Source organism: Ochotona curzoniae, unplaced genomic scaffold, assembly GCF_017591425.1.
Source record: "Ochotona curzoniae isolate NIBS_2020 unplaced genomic scaffold, NIBS_Ocur_1.0 patch56, whole genome shotgun sequence".
Classification (NCBI taxonomy): domain Eukaryota; kingdom Metazoa; phylum Chordata; class Mammalia; order Lagomorpha; family Ochotonidae; genus Ochotona; species Ochotona curzoniae.
The window spans coordinates 631,544-651,945 of record NW_024467035.1 but is presented as its reverse complement, the minus strand read 5'-3'; the positions used below and the strand labels follow the sequence as shown (position 1 = coordinate 651,945).

The following is a 20,402-nucleotide window of genomic DNA, read 5'->3' as shown; positions in this document are numbered from 1 at the left end:
AAAATGATGCTACTATATGACCTATGAGCAAGTGAATAAATTAATAACAAAGAAAATTTTAAGAAATGAAAGTAAAAACAAAAATTTCAAAACCTATGAAATGCTAGTAAAAATCGTATTGCAAGGGCTATTGATCTTAAATTTTTTATGAAGTTTGCCAGAGTGAATATGTATTTGCACTTTGGGCTCGGCTTGTTTCACTGAGCAAAATGATCTCTAGTTGGGACCATTTGGCTGAAAATGGAAGAACTGCATTCTTTTTAGGAATGAGAAGAACTCCATGGAGTAAATGTATCATAGTTTCTTTATCCACTCCTCTTTTGACAGGCGTCTGGGTTGTTTCTGCATCTTTGCTATTGTAGATTGTGCTGCTATAAATATAGGATTAAAGATTCCCTTCTCATATGCAGATTTCATTTAAACCTATGATTGCTCATCATAAACTGGGAATCTGGAGTTACTGGTAAAAACTAGAATTGTTTTTTCTAGCTTAGAACCCAGTAAATATAAAGAATTTCTCTACCTGGTTGATCTCACTGGAAAAACTCACTCTAAACATTAGATGCACTGCATAGACAATGCTTTGCAATGTCTGAAGGGAACTGGATTCAAGGACTTCAGACTCCTCGGTCGGCCCTGCTCTTACCCATATCTATACTCCTAGCCTAGGCTAACCCCTCAGAGGAGCCCTCGGATAGAGTCCTTTGACAGAACGATGCCTCATGCCTCTACATGGAAGGGCGCGACAGCACATGCAGTGAGTTTGCCAACACTTCTTCTCCACTCTGTTTCAGGACTCAGGACTTGCTTACTCAGTCTTTGCCCTTACCTCTCTTTCGTCTAGGTACAAGAACCTCGAGAGCCTCACGGTGGTGGGATCAGCCCTATGTCTGTGTGTATGCCTCTGACCCATGGGCTTGTGCCTGGCACTGTTCTAGGGGCAGGGCAGGTAGATGGGGAGGTTTGGTGCTTTCCCAAATTTAGCCTCTTGCTCATAATATCACTGTAAGGAAGACATTGGGAATTTGACTGTTGTTTTCATTTGGCTTGCTGTCTGATTGGGCCGTTCCAATGCTAGTCTTACTTCTCAGTTCAGCTAAACCCTTGACACTGTCCTCTTACAGATGAGGAAATGAAGGTGCTCAGAGCAAGAATGACTTGCTGAACGTCAAATTGCCAGTAAGCAGTAATGTCTAATTTCAAACAAGCGAGGTTAGTTTATCAAACCCATTCTCTTTCTCTCTCTTTAAAAAGATTTATTTTTTTTTTTAATTGCAAAGTCAGATATACAGAGAGGTGGAGAGGAGGGGAACTTTCATCCATCGATTCATTCCCCGAATGGCCACGATGGCCAGACCTCAGCTGATCCCAAGCCAGGAGCCCAGAGCCTCTTCTGGGTCTCCCACGTGGATGCAGGGTCCCACAGCTTTGAGCTGTCCTCGATCGCTTTTCCAGGCCACAAGCAGGGAGCTGGATGGGAATTGGGGCCCCTGGGACATGAAACAGCCCCTATATGGAATCCCAGCACATTCAAGGTGAGGACTTCAGCCGCTAGGCTACTGTGCTGGTCCCCAAATCCATTCTCTTAACCACCAATTCTTCTCTGTGAGGAAATCTTAATGTTTCTGTTTCAATGTCACTGTGCTGATACATTACCACTTGCTTAATTTTCAGAAAGTGATAGGTTTTCAACATTTTTATATTCTTGTGATTGAGAATTGTTATTATATTTGTTATTACAGTGTTGCACATAAATGAAGCATCACTTTATGTTTAATAAACTTTAAGTTTATTGAAAATGTCACTGATATACTTACCCATGAGTGTTAGAATGCTATATATACTATTCTATATTTATGTATTATATATCTATTATATGTATTATATAGATAAATGATTGCTAGAAGACAAATATAACTTAGATTTTCCTATTTTCCCTGTGTATTATCTGTTACAGTTAGATTATTTTTGGCTACTCTGACTCACGTTGGGACGTCATCCCTCAGCAGTCGTGCTCTAGGTGGGAACTAAGGAAAAGTGTATATATCCTGAGAACTCCATCTTCACAACGTAAGGCCGCTATGTGGAGCTTCCGGGGCGGGCTGGCTCCTTTCCCCGTATGTACTACATGAAGAACAGCGTCCCCATCCACCACAGGATGCCACTGGGTTCTCACAGACTTCAGACCAAAGCCAGTGTCTGGATCGGACTTTGCCTTTCCATAGTAATGAAGAAATAAACTTACATACTTTGTAAATTATTCTTGGGTATTTTTTTAGAGCCAGTAAATACACTAAAACATTAACTAAATAAATTTCATTTATTTACCTGTCCTTAAATATCTATTATCTATTCATTATGTCCCACAAAATAACACATAATAGAGCTGTCCCTAAATGTATTGCTCACACTGAAAGATTTTTTTAGCACAGCAATGGTTATAGTCCATTAAAAGAGATTTTTCCAGGTATTTGCCATGTGATATTTTTAGGAGAATAATTTAACACACAGGTTGCTGACCATGAAGTCTTGAACCCCATAAAGTTTATGGGTAGATTTTAAGTCTTTCTTGAGCTTGAATGAAGAAATGTTCCATTATTATTGCCACTAATATATTTACATTTTTAACGAATTATAAATGTAGGGACTAATGGCATAATATTAGCATTATCAGAGGTACTCTAATGAACAGAAACAATGAACTATTTATATTATACTTCAGCTGTTTAATCATCTGAAAATACTATTTACTTATTCATTCTTAAGTGTGACTGAAAAAAGCAGATGCCATAAAACAGCTTTTTAACCGTTTTACGTGTATAGTTCAGTGGTATTAAGTATATTTTCAATGTGCGCAATAAATCTCCAGAACTTTTTGCAAAGTAGAAACAAAATTCCCAATTAACAGCAATTGCACAATTCTCCCTACCCCCATCCCCTAGTAATAACCATTCTAGGTTGCATTGTCTAGGTCTGACAATTTAAGACACTTCGAATAACTGTAGTTACACGGTATCTGCTTTTCCGTGATGGACTTTCCTCCTTTTGGGATAATACTCGGAAGACTCATCCATTTGTGGGATGTGGCGAGACTTCCTCCCTGATAGGCGATGACACCCTGCTGTGCACATGTCTCATATGCCCCTTATCCATTCATCTCTTCTTGGACATCTGGGCCACTTCTACCTCTTGGCAATTGTGAATAATGCTGCTATGAACACAGATATATAAATATTTGAGATCCTGCTTTCAATTTCTTTGGATGTGCACCCAGAAGTGGGACTGCTGGACCACATACGCGAACTCTATTTTTAATTTTTGATAATCAACTGTTCTATTTTCTACAGCGGTTGCAACATTTTACAAACCCGCCTTCCCTGATTTCCATTTTTCATCTCATTTCCTCTCCTTTCTTTTATTTTTTCTTAGTAGTCAATAGTGGGAGATGATCTCTCAATGGTTTTGATTTATTTCATTTCTCTAATGGTTATTAATGTTGAGCATCTTTCCATATGCTTGCATGTCATTTGCATATCATTGTTGCAAAAATTTATATGTGGCTCTACTCACTCTTAAAAAAAAACTTTTCACAAGATTCAATTAAAAGCTATTGTTGGGGCCTGGTGTGGTGGCCTAGTGGCTCATGTTCTCACCTTGCATATTCAGGGATTCCATATGGGCACCATTTCCCTTTTGACTCCCTGTTTGTAGCCTAGGAAGGCAGTGAAGGATGGCCCGAAGTCTTGGGACCCTGCACCCGTATGGGAGACGCAGAAAAGCTGCTGGCTCCTGGCTTTGGATCAGCTCAGCTCTGGCCATTGGGGTCACTTGGGGAGTCAATCAGTGGGTAGACGATCTTCCTTTCTTTCTTTCTCCTCTGTAAAATCTGACTTTCCAATAATAATAAATACATCTTGGCAAAAAAAACTTGGTATAGCAGAGGAGGAAAGTCAGAATCATCCATCCGTTGATTCACTCCCCAATTGTCTGCAATATCCAGAGAGGCCAGGGTGGCACTAGGATATAGGAGCTTCTTGCTGGTCACTCACCTGGGTACCAAGGGCCCAGGCACTGGGAGCTGGATGGAAAGTGAAGCAGCCAACACCCAAATGTGTTCCCATATGGGATGCTACAAGGAACGTGGCAGCTCAACTTTCTTTGTGGCAGTACCACTTCCAATCTCTCTCTTTTTCTCTTTTGTAGTTGAGACATAAGAGTTTATCATATATTTGATTATGATATCAGACATTGAATTTACAACTCTTTTCTCTATTCTGCAGGTTGTCCATTCGGTTGATAGTGTCACCTGGTACACAGACTTGTTTCTATTTTCCTTAAATATTTGTGCCCTTGTTGTTACATACACTCCGTTATTGTCAAATCCAATGTTATGATGCTTGCCTCCACACTTTCTTCTAACAGTTTCACAATATATCTACATTTAGTTCTTTCATTCAGTTTAATTTTAGTACATGGTTATGATAGAGGAAAACTTCAAATTTTGCATTTGGGTGTTGAGTTTCCCCTATACTTTTGGTAAAAAGAATTGTTGTTCTTAAAATTGTCTCTATCACTGTTTCAAAATTATGCTATATATTAGTATTACTGACAGAATTTTTAAATTTAATGTACTAGTCAAAAAACCTATTACCATGTCATACTGCTGTTAGTAAATAGCTTGATAAATGTATTTCAATACAATTTATTTTTCTATAATCCACTGTGATTACTTTTTTGTACTTAATGATTTTTATGTATTATGACTTAAGGCATCTATTTTGTTCTACTTAGTCATTTAAAATATTTTGAGAAGGGGTGAGCAAGCTTCACCAAAATGTGAAGAAGAGCCACAACTGGAAAGCATATTCGCAATTCAGACACTGTTTTAGCAACTCAAGGTTCAGATGAAGTCTTGAACCAAGGCCAAGTTAATAATAAATATGTAAAATAAAAGGGCAAAAAATCAATGCCAGTTAGTGACCAAACGCCAGAAACCAATGAGAAAGTGAAGCCAGTGTTTACCAACAGATTTCTAACTTGGGATACTGGCAGGTGGGATGTAGTTGAGTGAGTCATCAAATCACACAGTGAGGAGTGAGACACTCACTCAGGATAAAACTCCAGGATGCCAAAGTTCAAAGAGCAGCCAATTCATTGTCATTAATCATGGAAGTATGCAATGCATGTAATGTATCAGAAGAGAGAACTACCACAGGAGCAATAAAACTTTCAGAAGCAATTGGTGGTTAATTTGTGAAGGAATTGCTTGTTATGAATCTACTCTGCATCTATAATTTTTGCACCTGCAATTATTTGCATGCAAAAAAAAAATGCAGCCACAGTTGCTTAATTATAGGCCCAGGCGTCCAAATTTGCCCTCCAAAAAGAACAGCCTAAAGAGATACCATCTGTGAACATGCAAAAACCCTCAGACCTTTCCTACTCCAAATCCTGTAAGGCATTTGGGAATGTTTCCCTTTTGGCTTTCCTCTTAGGCTTTGTTTTTGCTTGGTATCATTCAAGCACAACAAAGTAGTCATTCTGATCAGTTGAGTGTTAGCAGACCTTTCTCTTGTCCAATCACTACGCTTTCCCATCCTCTAAATGAAACAGATACCATTGGATGGGCACAAAGAAAGCAGTGGCCACATCAACCGACTTATTAGCGTGAGCAAGCTCATTCCTCTATCCACATGTGTTTTTACAAGGTAGCCAGCTTGAATACTGTAAAGACAAAAATTCTAAACAGTGTCTGCTCAGTGGTGACAAGAAAATTATATTTCTCTGTCTAAAGAAAGTTTTAGCCCTTTATTAAAAATGCAGCTGTCAAGTTTGATCTAATATATTCATATTTCACTATCATATTATTAGGGCCATGATGAAATTTAATAATTGTCCCCTGATATTTGATGTCCCACAAAAGTGTCATAACACAATCAGCATTACAGCAAATAATTACTGCACTATATAGAGACAGATAAGATTTCAGGTGGGAAATATGTAATAAGAGACGAGAAATATAAAACCCAGGTTAATGCTTGATAAAGATTCTGTTCTCATACAAATGCCAGTAAATGTAAATGCAGACAACGGAGGCTGCATCATGAAAATGAAGCAGATTGCACTCGGAATAATTTTCAAAGGTTTTAATGAGTGTTCAAATATTATTTGCTTACCATTTAATCATATTAAACACTGCACACTTGATAAATCTTCTGTGATGTAAGCAACATCCATCTTAAGGATGGAACATTTCTTACTTTATTAGGCTAATGATGAAAAGCAGAAGGTAAAATGTGTTTCTTCCACAATAACTCTATATTTCTTCACTTTTTATTGTTTGAAGCTATTATTCAGGGCTAAACAAAGGCTTTGGAATTCTAAAATATTTGTTTTTGACTTATTTATTTATGTATGTTAAAGTGAGTAGGTGACTAGGAAGCTACATTTTATATTTGTTGCTCTACTACATTCATTTTAGCTCGGGAGTGCCAAGAATCAAAGCAGTTGTTAGACACCAGCGTGAATTTTATGGATAATGGCGCACCTGTTTGGACACTGACATGTGATAATATAAATGGAATTCAGCCAAGAGGGAAGCATGTCAAGAAAATGAGAATGTGTGAAGGGGTGATACCATTAAAAAAAAACAAGAATTAATTGGATGTAAGCATTTGGACAGTCATATATCCTATCCCATGCATCTGAACATTTCAGTGGCTGCAAAGTTCAAAATACTATGAGTGAAGAAAAGTTATTGATTTTCACTGGAGTTATCAGAACATTTGAATCATTTAAAAGGATAATGTTACTCACATCCTGAGCTACCATTTGTTGACACCAAAGTCAAGTTGGAAGGCCATGGATTCCGAACAATATCTTGCCAATGAATTGTGTCTGCATAACAAAGGAACTTGTTCTGGTCCACGTAGACTCCACCATTTAAGATTTCTGTATTAAAAATAAGCAAATTTATTGTCAAAATGGTTATTGATGAAATGGAAGTCAACAAAAATGATTTGCTCTTAAATTATTTTCAAAGTTAAATTAGATTTACTTTACTTTATAGAGAGTCCCTCTCTCTATATATATAAACATATATAAGATTGTCACAGAAATTTACCAAGGCATAAAAACACAAGAATCACAATTACTTATAATTTAACACCAAGACAGAAACACTGCTAACAGGACACTATATCTCTTTCAATTTTCCTCAGAAATCATAATAATATTTCATAAACTATACATTTAATTTGATATTATGCAATGAATATATGGTGAAAAGTACTAATTAAATAATTTTAATGAGAATATGACATATAAGGATATAAATTGGACATCATAACTTGAGTGAATGTTCTTGTTGATTGCTTATTTGTCTTTGATGATTGTTGGATACACCTTTCAGGGGTAACCATTAAATATAGTTAAGCTCTAACTTCAGTGCCTTTCTCCAGTTAGGAGTTCCTGGGTTCAAATCCTGGCTCTGCTCTCTGTTGTTGCTTCCTACAAATGTGCAACTTTATAAGCAGCAGACAATGGTTCCTTGCCACAAACATGCTAGATCCAGAATGAGTTTTGATTTTCTGGCTTCAGTCTTGCCTGGCCCGTCTTGGGGGACATTCTGAAGTGAACCAGCAAATGGGAAATCTGTCTCTCTTAAGTTAATTAATAAAATAAAATGTTTAAAAATTTTACAAGTTTCATTCTAATATCATAGCATGTGATCTTTTTTTTTTTTTACGATTTTTGATATAAGATCCCAACGAAAGATAGCCTCAGTTAATATAACACTGGAGTAATGCTTCAAATCACAAAAACCATTATTACATTTCAAATGGGATAGTAGAGTTGCCAAGATTTGATCAATAATTACACAAATCTTTTAAAAACTTCATAGTTCCTTGGAGCATAGACATTTCCGTGGAATAAAATGAAGTAAAGCCAATTTCCAAGCAACTTCCCATCTCACAAGAGTGGTGTTTACTAACTAACTTGTTTTCTGAGAACAGTGTCTGACCACATACATGGATGATCTTTCGGACTATTTTATGTTACTCAGGAAAAAAAGCAAAACACTTTCCGTGGAAGTTGAAGAAACTGACTAGAGTGCACACGTAGAAACTTCCTGCCCAGTATCTGCCACAGCTCCCCCTCTTGTCACCTACAAAGCAGCGGTAAGTGTTCGGCTATAAATATCAAACCCAATTAACAGCAACTTATATGCTTAGTTTCAGGTGCTCTGTCATCTTGTGTGCTACTCTTGTTCATTTTCGGCACCAGTTGTACATCCAAGGATATCCTAACTGAAAGCAGGATGGAGACAGAAGGAAGACTGCTTCCCAGTAAAGATTTACTTGGGAGGAGAGATTCTTGCGCTTACGGACTATTTCTGCCTTTTATTGGCCTGAACAATTGCCCATGGTTACCCTTACTGTAAAAGGGAATGAAACGTCCATCAGTGGGGAAACAAAGGGACAGAGATATTAGAAAGGCAGTAACCTCTGTCTCCTACAGTAGCCTTGAAAAAACATCTCCTGGTAAGCACCCCAAATGCTGAAGAGTTCTTAACGTAAAGAGAAAGATCAAAATAATGAAACGATCACGTGATACAACAAAAGAGGTACATGCAAAGTGCTGCTCTGTACTGCATGTGTCAGAGTCTCTGGATGGTTCTATTGCACAGTTTCTACATTTAAAATCACTCCCATCTCATCATCATTCCTGCCACTGACTATTGCTTCCATTTTCTGGGATGAAGAAAAATATAAAAAGAAACAGAAATTAGATTTTTTTAAACTTCTAAAACCCAGTTCATTATGCTTCATGACCTAACCATACAACCGTTGTCAAAGCAGAAAGAGCTGTAAGACGTAAAACAGATTGTGAAAATGGGTTTCTGCCCTAATGTTTGGCATTCAGATTCTATGAAAAGTGACAATCTCACACAAATAGCTTTCGCATGAGACATTAGCTGAAACTCCTCAGTGGTGGTCAAAAAAAAAAAAAAAGAGATTTTGATGACTATCCGGAAGTGAAGGCTATTTTTCACTCTAAATGTAAAAAAAAACTTCTATTTTAGAAAAACAGAACAGAAAGATAATCGCTGAAACATGGAGAGAATTTATTTTTCAGAAGTCACATCTTAATACAAATAGTTTATCTGGAAGGAACATAGTATCAATCTCCAATTACCTATCTCAAAAAAATTTGAAGCTAGATTAGGTTATGTTATACTGAATAACATTTTCATCAAATCTCTTCCTTCAACAATGTGACTCTGTTGCTAATGCTGACCTTGGTTTCTTAGAAATACTTTGTGTAACAGCTTGGCTTATGCTTGGAAAAGAGATTTTAAAAAGAGATCATTACATTTTAAGTATAATCTTACTTGTTACAATTTCATATTAAGATTGAATCATGATAAATTTAGATAATACTTTTTATCATCCCAAATACAAAAGCCAACATCTGCTAGCAATTTTGGTCAGGAGGATTCATACATCTTTAGAAACTAATGAAGGAGAGTTCACCTCTGTGTGTTTGTGTTTTTCATAAAACAAACATGTTCCCTTTTGTATTTGACAGAGACTCTACCCTGCCATTGAATGCTGAAACTCAACAATAATACAAGTTACATTTGCACTGATACATGCGGAACAACTGTATCACATGACTCATCGTACACATACATATCCTTTTGCTTAATTACATTATCGACATAATTGTTAGGAAATAATGTTATGTGTATACTGAGCAAACATTTTTAAAGATGATAGCCTTACAAAATTTTTACATTAATTTACTATGGGGCCCTGCGGCGTCCTTGCCTTGAACGCCCTGGGATCCCATATGGGCGCAGGTTCTAATCCTGGCAGCTCCACTTCCCATCCAGCTCCCTGCCTGTGGCCTGGGAAAGCAGTCGAGGACGGCCCTGCACCCGCGTGGGAGACCCAGAAGAGGCTTCTGGCTTTGGATCGGCATAGTATCGGCCGTTGCGCTCACTTGGGGAGTGAATCATCGGACGGAAGATCTTCCTCTCTGTCTCTCCTCTCTGTATATCCGCCTTTCCAATAAAAAAATAATAAAAATAAATCTTTTAAAAAAAATTTACTATGGATTGTGAGTAAATGGTCTGTTCAGTTTAGTGCTGTGCTAAAAAAAAATGCTAGGGAGTAGATCCAATCTGTAAAAACGTTCTTAGATATAAGTATTTTTAATTGACAGAGGACATCTAATGTTTTTGTGTTGGATGACTACAGAGGGTTGACAAGAATTTTAGGGAAGGAAGAAAGACATGTCTCATAAAGAAAGCTGAAACTTGAGGTGTTTTTCTAAGGAGATACGAGGAAAAACAACTAACAATGTATTAGTGTAACTATGGTAGCACACAGGTATGCTAACTTTTTAGATGAATTGTATTGAAGACTTATTGGAAGAAATTGTGTTACATCAAAGAATTGCTTCCCATTAACACAACACTGAGGAACCATTAATAAATTTTTTATATCAGGGACTAAAAAGACATGTTTTTTCATTACTTAAAAAAAACCAGGGAAATAATGCACACATGTGACTGACATTCAAAGATGTATAGATGTTGGAAGCACGCAGGAACACAAAAACGTATTGACCAAGTGAATAAAAAACCAAGTTCATCTTTATTCAATTCATTTCACTTCCACTGCTTGAAAATAGAACTATATAAATTGGAAGCGACACGTCTAGATTTTGAACATTTAATTATTAGAAAAAGCTGCTGTGTTTTCTTACAACATGAAAACATTACCAGCAAGTTCACAAAACACAACTGTCTCTTAATAACTGCCAGGGTGAAATGGAGAAAGACAGAGTAGATTTGTTATTCTTAGGAAAAATATTGATTCATTACGAAAAATCCCTGTGAACATTTAAATATGTCTCAAATATTTCTGACTAAAGTAATGCACACAACTCAAACGATGTCATGAATCTTTTTGTATTTACAATAAGTAAATTGTAACCCACACTAATCTCCGATATTTTGAGTGTAATTTATATAGAGCATGCATCTGTAACTGATGTAATTTTACTGAATTCCACGAAGGCAAAACATATTTTCCAGTGTTGTATCTATAGAGTACAAACTTCACTGATGATTATTCAATGAATGCTTGTTAGATATAGAAAAACAGTCAGAATAAAAGTAAAGACTATCATTTCCTAACTGATTTTATTTTTCTTCTCTTTGGTCTCCCCAGTTTTAAGTCTTCAGTAAATTACAATGAGACAGACTGTTACTACTTGTTGGAGTTAAAACAAATCCAAAAATTATATAGATGAAGACTCAAAAAAGTAGATGAGCCATTAAAATCAATGAGATCCTACCATTTGCAACTGAGTGGCCCCACCTGGAGAGGCCTCTATGCTTAGTGAAATCAATCATCCCCAAAGGACAAATGTGATATGTGCACTCTGATATAAGACAACATCCATCGAAAATACAAAATAAAATATATAAGATATTACTTGTAATCTCCCAAAGAATTTAATGAAGACCAGAGTATTAGGAATCAAAGATCAGCAGTATGCATCTCTACTTCTGAATAAAAATAGGGCCCCAATAAAAAAATGCTAAATATACCAAGGCAGCAAAATACTAGACTCCCTACCACTGCTTATACCGAAAACGTCATGATGCTCATAAACAGCAGAATGCTTGAGTCGAGACTACTTTTGATAAAATACAACACCACTTCATGCTTAAACCTGATAGGCACAGAAGGAATATTCTATAAGACAATCAAAGCAATATACCAAAAAAAAACCCCAATATTAGCATCATACTAAACTGGGAAAGACTAGAATGGAAAACCTTCACTCTCTATCTCTACTTCTCTCTCTGTAAAATCTGACTTTCAAATATAGAAGACTAAATCTTGAGGCAGAATCAACATCATCAAAATGTCTATATTACTCTCAGTAATATAGAATCTGTTGAATTTGTATATTACTTTCAGATTCAACACAATCCTAATCAAAATCCCAAAAACATTCTTTTCAGAAATAACAAAGATGATAGGAAAATTCATTTGGAAATGAAGAGACCACAAATAGCCAAAGCTAACTGAAGAAGCTGGAGAAATCACACTACCAGACCTCAAGACATACTACAGAGCAGTGGTCATCAAAACAGTCTGTAACTGGCACAGAAACAGAGAATAAGAATCATGGCACAGAACAGAAAGCACAGAAGTAAGCCCATCAATGTGCAACCAATTAATCTTTGGAAATAAAACTGAAAATAATCCAGGGAAAATGTTTGGTCTCTTCAACAAATGCTGTTGAGGAAATTGAACAGCAGCCTACAGAAGTAAGAAGCAAGATACTCACCTGTCACCTTATACAAAAGGCAGCTTGGAATGGATCAAGGGCCTAAATCTGCAGTCAGATACCACCAAACTATTAGAGGAAAACATAGGAAGCACTCTCCGAGATATTGGCATTAGGGAAGACTTGTTGAAAAAGACAACAAAAGCATAGGTTGTTGGTACAAGCCACAGACTTATGGGCCTTAGACTTGGCCTACCTGACAGCCTGTTGCATTGCAAAGCCTGCCTTGGGCAAGCAGGGCCACAGCAAGCAGGATATTAGGCCAGAACATCCTGTGTAAAGCAAGTGGAATAGAACCTCCACCCTTGTTCCTGTTCAAATAATTAGTTCCTCCCCTGTTTCAATATAGATGATTAGTTCCTCCCCTGTTTCAATGAAGATACTTCCAGAAAACCCCTCCCCTCCTCCTCCTCCCCTAGAGAAGAAGCAACCTGTGTGTTAAATTATTCTCCAAATAAACCTGCTATATGACTTAGCTATCACACTAATGGGCATATAGCCAAAGGAAATGAGATCCGCATTTGAGTAGGGACCTTTAATCCTACATTCACAGCAGCACAATCTTATAACAGCAAAGACGTGAAAACAACCCAGATGTCCATCAAAGGAGGAGTGGCTAAGCAAACCGCGGTAGATCTAAAAGTATTAAATTCTACCATTTGCAACCAACTGGTCCCAACCAGAGATCATTATGCACAGTGAGTTAAATCAATCCAAAAAGGTCAGATATTATATGTTTTCTCTGATTTAAGGCAGCCTCCATGCAAAATACAGAATTAATAGCCCCTTCAATACTATTTTTGCTGCAACCCATGTGTTTTGATATATTTTTTAAAGATTTATTTATTTTTCATTGGGAAGCTAGATATACAGAGGGGAGCAGAGACAGAGAAAAAAACCTTCTGTCCATGGATTCACTCCCCAAGTGTTTTCAATTGCCACAGCTGAAGCTTTCTGAAAGAGCCAGGAGCTTTCTCCAGACTCCTATTGCACAAGTCTCATAAAGAAGGAAATGTTCGTGTTATTTAAATTATTTTTTATATTCTTTTTTAAAATTACTGGTCATTATGAGGAATTTAAGCATGAGTGTCCATTAGCAATCACTGATGTCTGCAAGTATTTAATTTTAAAATTAAATGTGGTAAACTGTTGAAACATAGCTTTACTGCTCTGCTCTGTCTGAAATAATCTCATTGTAATGCAGTCCTATTGAAAATAGAGTTAACAATGACCTCCTTAGTAGTTTTAAGGAGTTAAAAGAATTGCTTGACTTCATGCACAACTTAACTATTTCATAAATAAGATTTAATATCACTCTGATTTCTCAAAATAAAGATTATAATTTTAAACACAGACATGTCCCATTTATGTGATCAAATCAACCGTAAACATTTTACGGCTGCTCATAAGTCTATCAGCCATCATGATCTAATAAACAGGAATGGAATTATCTCTATCTGTGCTTATCTTTTTTTAGTAGGGTGCATTTATAAATTAAAACCTTAGAAGTACGATGCTAATAAAATAAAAAACATTAGAACAGTTGTAATTGTCTATGTCCAGTGGGACATCTAAATAATTCATACACCATATATATATAGTATCCAAGCCAGAGGGAATAATCAAAGAAAACAAAATCCAACGTGGCAAATCTAATTTTCAAAATGAAGCTACAGAAAGCAGTCACAGGACTTTCTCAGACATGAAGTAGTACATCTTTCTCACTGTCATCACCTTAAGCTATTCAGGTCTGTTGGCAGATAATGATACAAAAGTAATACAGCTCACATCACCCACCTGCAATACTTAATTTATCATCTCTGCAATGGACTTGGTGCAGAGCTTCTTGTATCTTTCTCAAACCCAGACCTTTCAGCTGGGACTGCAATGAATCGCTGCTACCCCACTGGGTCAGCCCTCAAGGTTCATTATTAATAAGCTGAAACTCTAAAGGCTAATGAGAACTGGGTGCTTGAGGAGACAATGGCTCATTCATCATCAATCAAGCTTTGAAGTTTTTATACAGATGATTTAAGGAGAGTTGAAGTGTGCAAAATTGAAATGTCACATTTGTATTGGGATGGGGTAGAGGGTGATACTGTAAATGAGTGATGTAACCTTCTGTATTTCAGCTCAATGATCAGAGTCAAGCTCATAGATGCAGATACTGACTGCTAGGAAGTAACAGTGGACAGTTTTTCAATCAGAGCAAGGTACTGTCATAAAGGAAAGATTAGCTGCACAGACTGGAATGTAACTTAAGATAGAAAATGACATCTTCATTTCAACTGAATGGAGCTCAGAAAAACTTGTCATAACGTTACAAGATATTAATATATATTTCAGAGAACACCGCAGTTCTTAGCTGCATTATGTTTTGCTTGAATCGAAGCTTCTCGGAGAGGTCAGCTAGGACCACCTGGCTCTTACAGTTTACATTTTTCTCTGACACAACACTGATTATTTGAACTGCCCATTTGACACACATCAAAGGTACTTTAACTTCTTATTCTTTTCACACTTGTCTTCTATCCCTTATATTGCTGTAGATCCCTCAAACATAAGAATCTTTCTGTGTTTCAGATGACCCAAAAAAGTGTCAGGTACTTGGTTGAAATTCAAACATCATCTTCAAGACATTGCCAACATTTCTAAAATGTCATTAGCTGATTATGATAATATAATGTTATGATATACTCTAGATACGTATTGTATATCACATAAAATATAAAATGAACTTAATATAAACTTGGTGTATTAATTCTTTCTAATCATTAGGGTACCAATAATATATTTAAATAATGGATTATTTTAAACCCACATGATTTAAAAATAATTTAAATGTAATTTTGTCTTTTAATAATATTTAATTTACCAATATATATTTGCTCAAAACTCTTTATATTATTCCATGTGTGTAAACATGTCTATTTTTTTCTAATAATGTTTTCCCAAAGTATCTCATTTTATATTATCTCATTTCTGTTAAATCAGAATGACATACTGTAAAACTCATATGTACTAAAAATTTGAACTTCATAGTTTTTCCTTCATTTCTATATACAATCATGGTTCTCTAAAGAAAAATGTCTCATAATGTCTCTTTTACAACCAATTCAATACTACTGCCTAATTTAGTTATATCATGCCACGCACTTAATGTTTGGCCACTAATTGTCCTTGCTCATGGATCCATCTTGCATATTGCAACCATAAGACATTCCACACCACAGGTAAGTAGACAGACACATAAATCAGTTGATGTGATGGTCCCATATCAAGGATTTGATGTGTAAAGGCAACAAGACTAAATGTACCTCCCTGCATAAAAGTATGTTCCAAATCTAGTTTTATGTTTGCTACATGTGTCACTTTGTAAACCTTTGCAAGAATCAGTTTGCTCAGTTCTGTAATGGAGGCTTTGCAGTCAACAGTACCTGCCAAACAGTTGATTTTATTATATCATGTACTTAATAATTACTTAAATAGTTGCTTGTTAATTGGTATAAGTAAAGGTTGTACTTCAATGTATTCATCTTAACTGTTGCACTACTTAGTATTAGGTTCGGTTGCAGATTAAAAGACATATTTTTATTTTAATTTTATATAGGTCTACATAGATATTTCAAGACCATATTGGAAAATCCTCAATCATCACGGGCTCAGATTCCATCTTACAGTTTCTGCACTATTTTCAATATGAAGGAGCAACCAGCAAAAATGCAGCAAAGCATGCAAAAGATGGAAGGAATCATGAAAAATGTAAGAAGAGTGAATGACTTACATGTTGTCTCTTAACTGTTTCCTAAACTTCTACGGGATGATTTCATCCTATTGGTTGAAATTCAATCATGGAGGTTCCAAACAGGCCCAAGGAGCCAGGGAATCCTATTCTTCATTCACCCCTGGGACTTGGGTTCCATCTAGGACTGTCTAGTTCAGGCGCTGTTTTCTGCTAAGTCACATTCTAAGAGTCAGCAGATGAGGTGACGGCTCAAGCTTGTTTCCTGCCACCTACTGGGAATTCTGGATCAAGTCCTGGGTTGTTGGTTGTAATTTGAAGCAGCCTTGGCTGCTTTGTGCATTTGGAGAGAGAGTCAGCAGATGGAAGAGAGAGATCTTCATTCATCCATTCTCAATCTCTCTCCCTCCTTCCCTCTCCCTTTCCAAGTAAAGTGAAAATAAATACATAAAAATGTTTAAAACATCCAACAAGTGATCATAGATTTCTAGAGCAAAACAGGTTACATCACTACACAATGAAATTAAAACAACAACAACTCCTTCCATTGTCTGGATATTTGCAAAAAGGAATCACATGATTTGAACAAATGTACAAAGCCTTTCTGTTTTTTAAACGAAGTATAATAATGTTCATACAGGTTATGCATATATCTTATGCAACTGACTGCTACCAACTGAATTGTCTTCGGTAAACCATACTTGGATGAAGAAATATCACAAGATCATTTTCACAGTTTCCTTTTTACATCACTTAATATAAGGAGACATATTGAACTTATTATTTGTTTCTCACCTTTTGTTTAAAGTTGTTTGTGACTCTCATCAACATATTTCATTTTGAATGCTACTGCAAACTTTCTAATTTCTAAGTTGACAGGCACTTGGACATTTGCCATGTTTGGGCTACAATAGTAATGTTAGGGACATATATAAAAACATATATGTTGGTGATCATGAGCACAGTTATTTTACATACATGGAATTATTTTATATAAAATGGAATTGTTGAACAATAATGACAATTACGTTTCTAAAGCAATTTTGTCAATTCATAATCATTAGTTTGATGGGAGAGATTCTATTGTTTCTTACCTTGCAAGCCCTTGCTTGACCGGTGTGTGCTTGTATCATTTTAATTTTCTCTTCCTCACTAACTAATGAAGCTTTTAAAATACTATTTTTTTAAGTACAATTTTTAAAAACAAAAGGTTTATTTTTTATTTTCTTAAAGAAGGGCCTTAACAGAGAGTTGTTTTAAAGGTCATGAGGAATGAATATAAGTACATTATGGTGGACAAAATTTTGAGATCATGAACAGTTTTTTCATATGCATTTTCAAATTTTTTTCATGGATTTCCAAAATTTTCCATCAAAACAAGCTTATCTTCTAATTCTGGTTTTCACTATTTTTGTAAATGCCCTCACATATGTGAAACACAAAACACTGTCAAAGACACAATTTCTGTAAGTTATTAGTAATTGATTAAAACATATCATATATATACACATATGCACACATATATCTGCATAAAAGTCCTCATAATTTTTATGGAAAGATCTGGCTTAGTATTTTAAAGACTTCACTTTAAAATATATTAGGAAAATATGGACAATTCAGATTTATAATTGTAAAATAGCAATGTTGGGGTATACAGGAAAATTCAAAATCATCTAATACTTACCAGACAGTAAGGATTAACCCAATGAAAGATATCCACAGAGAAAAAATAGCTACTATATTCTTGCTTTAAAAAAAAAGCCCTCACACAAACCTCAAATATTTTTATTTTCCTATCCACCAGAAAACCCTCATTATAGACAACAATCCTCTTAAATAACTGCTACAAGTTTCTAGAAGATGTAATTGCTTCAGTAGAACAAATCACTGGAGTTCAACGTTTTCATTACCAATAAAGGGGGAAGTCATATTAGTACCCAGAAATGATTTGTCCCTTTGTTTTACAAGCTTTAATACAATAAGCCTGGGATACACTGCAAGGTCACTTTCAAATATCTCACCTACTATATTAGTTTGTATAGTTTTAATAAGTTTTCTTACAATGTGTGATGTTTTTCAGTATTTATTCTTCAGATAATTTTATGAAAGTATTATTTTTCCTGATGACAGTAATAACATAAAATGATACTGTATATGTTTGTTGCTGGCAAGTTAAGGCTTGCAAATATAAGATAAAGAAAAGGAAAAAAGAATGATTTAATCTTTTTAAATGATTATATGGTTTTCAAATATATTATGATTATAAAAAGGCTATATAAGAAAATGCTTTAAATGTTTGAATTGTGAGTATGGATATGACAGCTAAAATGCCTGTAAATGCTAATGTTAAAAATAGCATGTGAAGTAATTTCACAAAATAACATTTTAAAGATGAAGCCATAAAATAGGAAGGCAAAGAACCCAGTGCTGTCTCAATTTAAAACCCATAATAAGCACATCTAAATTAAATATTTCTTTGAAAATGAAGTTTTGATCTGGAGAAAATCAGGAAGTAGTAATTGAATAGAGATAGGCATCATGTTATTAAGCAGTGGTTGTCAGAATATGAAATATCAGGCACAATGGTAAAACAGAAAAATAAATAGCTTTTTAGAATGGTTGGTATGCAGGTTCAAATTAGTGAGCATTCTAGACAGTAAAATGGACAATTCTTAAAGCCTAATTCACAAGTGTATATTATACTATTACACTTTGTCTCCAGGCAGTATTGTTGCCACTCAGCTAATGATACAAATGAACTCTATTATTCCAGTATTGTTTCCTTGCTTGCCCCTTCTTAATATCTCCCAAAGCCACTATTCTAACTTTTATTACAGATCCATTTATCTGTTTATTAAATTCATAAGAATAGAATCATATTGTTTGCTGTGTACTTGTCTTCTTTTACTCAAAATTACATTTTTGAGATTCATACATATTGTTGGTTCAGTTAGTATTTTGTCATTTTTATTTGTGTGTACTGGGCCATTGTGCTTCAGATTAGTTCATACTTCAAGCACAGCTTTCCTACCTTTGCTGTCTGACTGCAAGGAATGCTAATGTAGGTTTCTCTCCTGTTACTTGTGAAATAGGAGTATATTATTTACTTTGTTGGACTATATTGAAACTTTCAGATTAAGCACATAATATACATGGTACATTCTAGGTATTCAAAAAGTGATAGTTATTTCAGAGTAGCTTACTGATTCAATTCAGGAGCTGCTTGTTTCGGAGTGTTTTAAAATCCATGCACAGTGGTTAGAGTAAAGCCTTTCTGGAGGATAGAAGACCAACTGGAAAGATGAGACCACTGACAAGTCAAGTTTGGTGCATAGCATGACTATTTTAGAGTTTGGTATATTGAGCTATCATACTATCAAAAGACTCTCCAACATTGGATAATAAAACAAAAACGTGTTTATCTATATTTCAGAAAATCTTACCAAAGACAAGATCATGAATTCTGTAAAATCTTTGCTCTTCCGCCAAGGGTGATACTGGATATTCAGTTGAGTTTACCTTCCAGTTAATTCTGTAACAGTATTTAGAACTGCTAGAATTCTCTTTGTTCAGTTTAGATTGCAATAAATTATAGGTTACAAAGCCACAAATGGCAAATTTCCTGTGGTCCTCACCTCTATGGATGCTACTGCTGTGCTTGGAAATAATGACATTGCAAACGACCATAATAAGTAAACTGAGCGCTCATCCACAGCAAGTCCTAGCATTTCTATTGCAATAGGATGGATTTATTAGGAAAAACCAGATTGCCAAACATATCAGTGTAGCTTAAATTAAGAAAGGTAGCAGGAGTTTATTATGATTGCCATTGTTATTATTAAACCAATAAAAATAGGTAATAAAGACTACAATTATAAAAAGCACTGATGCAATAAAACTGTGATTTGATATATGAAAAACAGGTTGTTACTCTTGAGAGAATATTGTTAAACATTACTCCTATTTCCTTAGAAATATTTAAGATTTGAAGTTATACCCACAAGATAACTGAAGGGGAAAAAAAATCACCCAAGTGTCTGCTTTAACTACATGCATTGTATTTTACCAGTCACCATGTTCTGTGGCTCCGTAATTATCACATTTCCCCATTATAAATGTTATTTTCCTGTTGTGACTCCTGATATTGCAGATTAGGCTCCATTATGCAACGGAATACCCTGGAACACATATTCTCATGCTGTTTAAATAAATATACATCATTTATTTTAAAATACATTCACTTTTCTAAGGCCAATAAATATTATTTAAAAACTACCTTATAATA

At 35.4% G+C, this 20,402-nt stretch overlaps 1 protein-coding gene across 4 annotated transcripts in view; it reads right to left on the bottom strand.

Moving 5' to 3' along the window:
* Positions 1–20,402, bottom strand: part of LOC121168093 (receptor tyrosine-protein kinase erbB-4) — a 984,643-nt gene that overhangs the window by 343,326 nt on the left and 620,915 nt on the right. For all 4 annotated transcript variants that reach the window (XM_040997858.1, XM_040997859.1, XM_040997862.1 and 1 more), the window contains exon 4: positions 6,817–6,951. In XM_040997858.1, the coding sequence (XP_040853792.1) occupies positions 6,817–6,951 (135 nt within the window). The remainder of the gene's footprint in view (positions 1–6,816; positions 6,952–20,402) is intronic.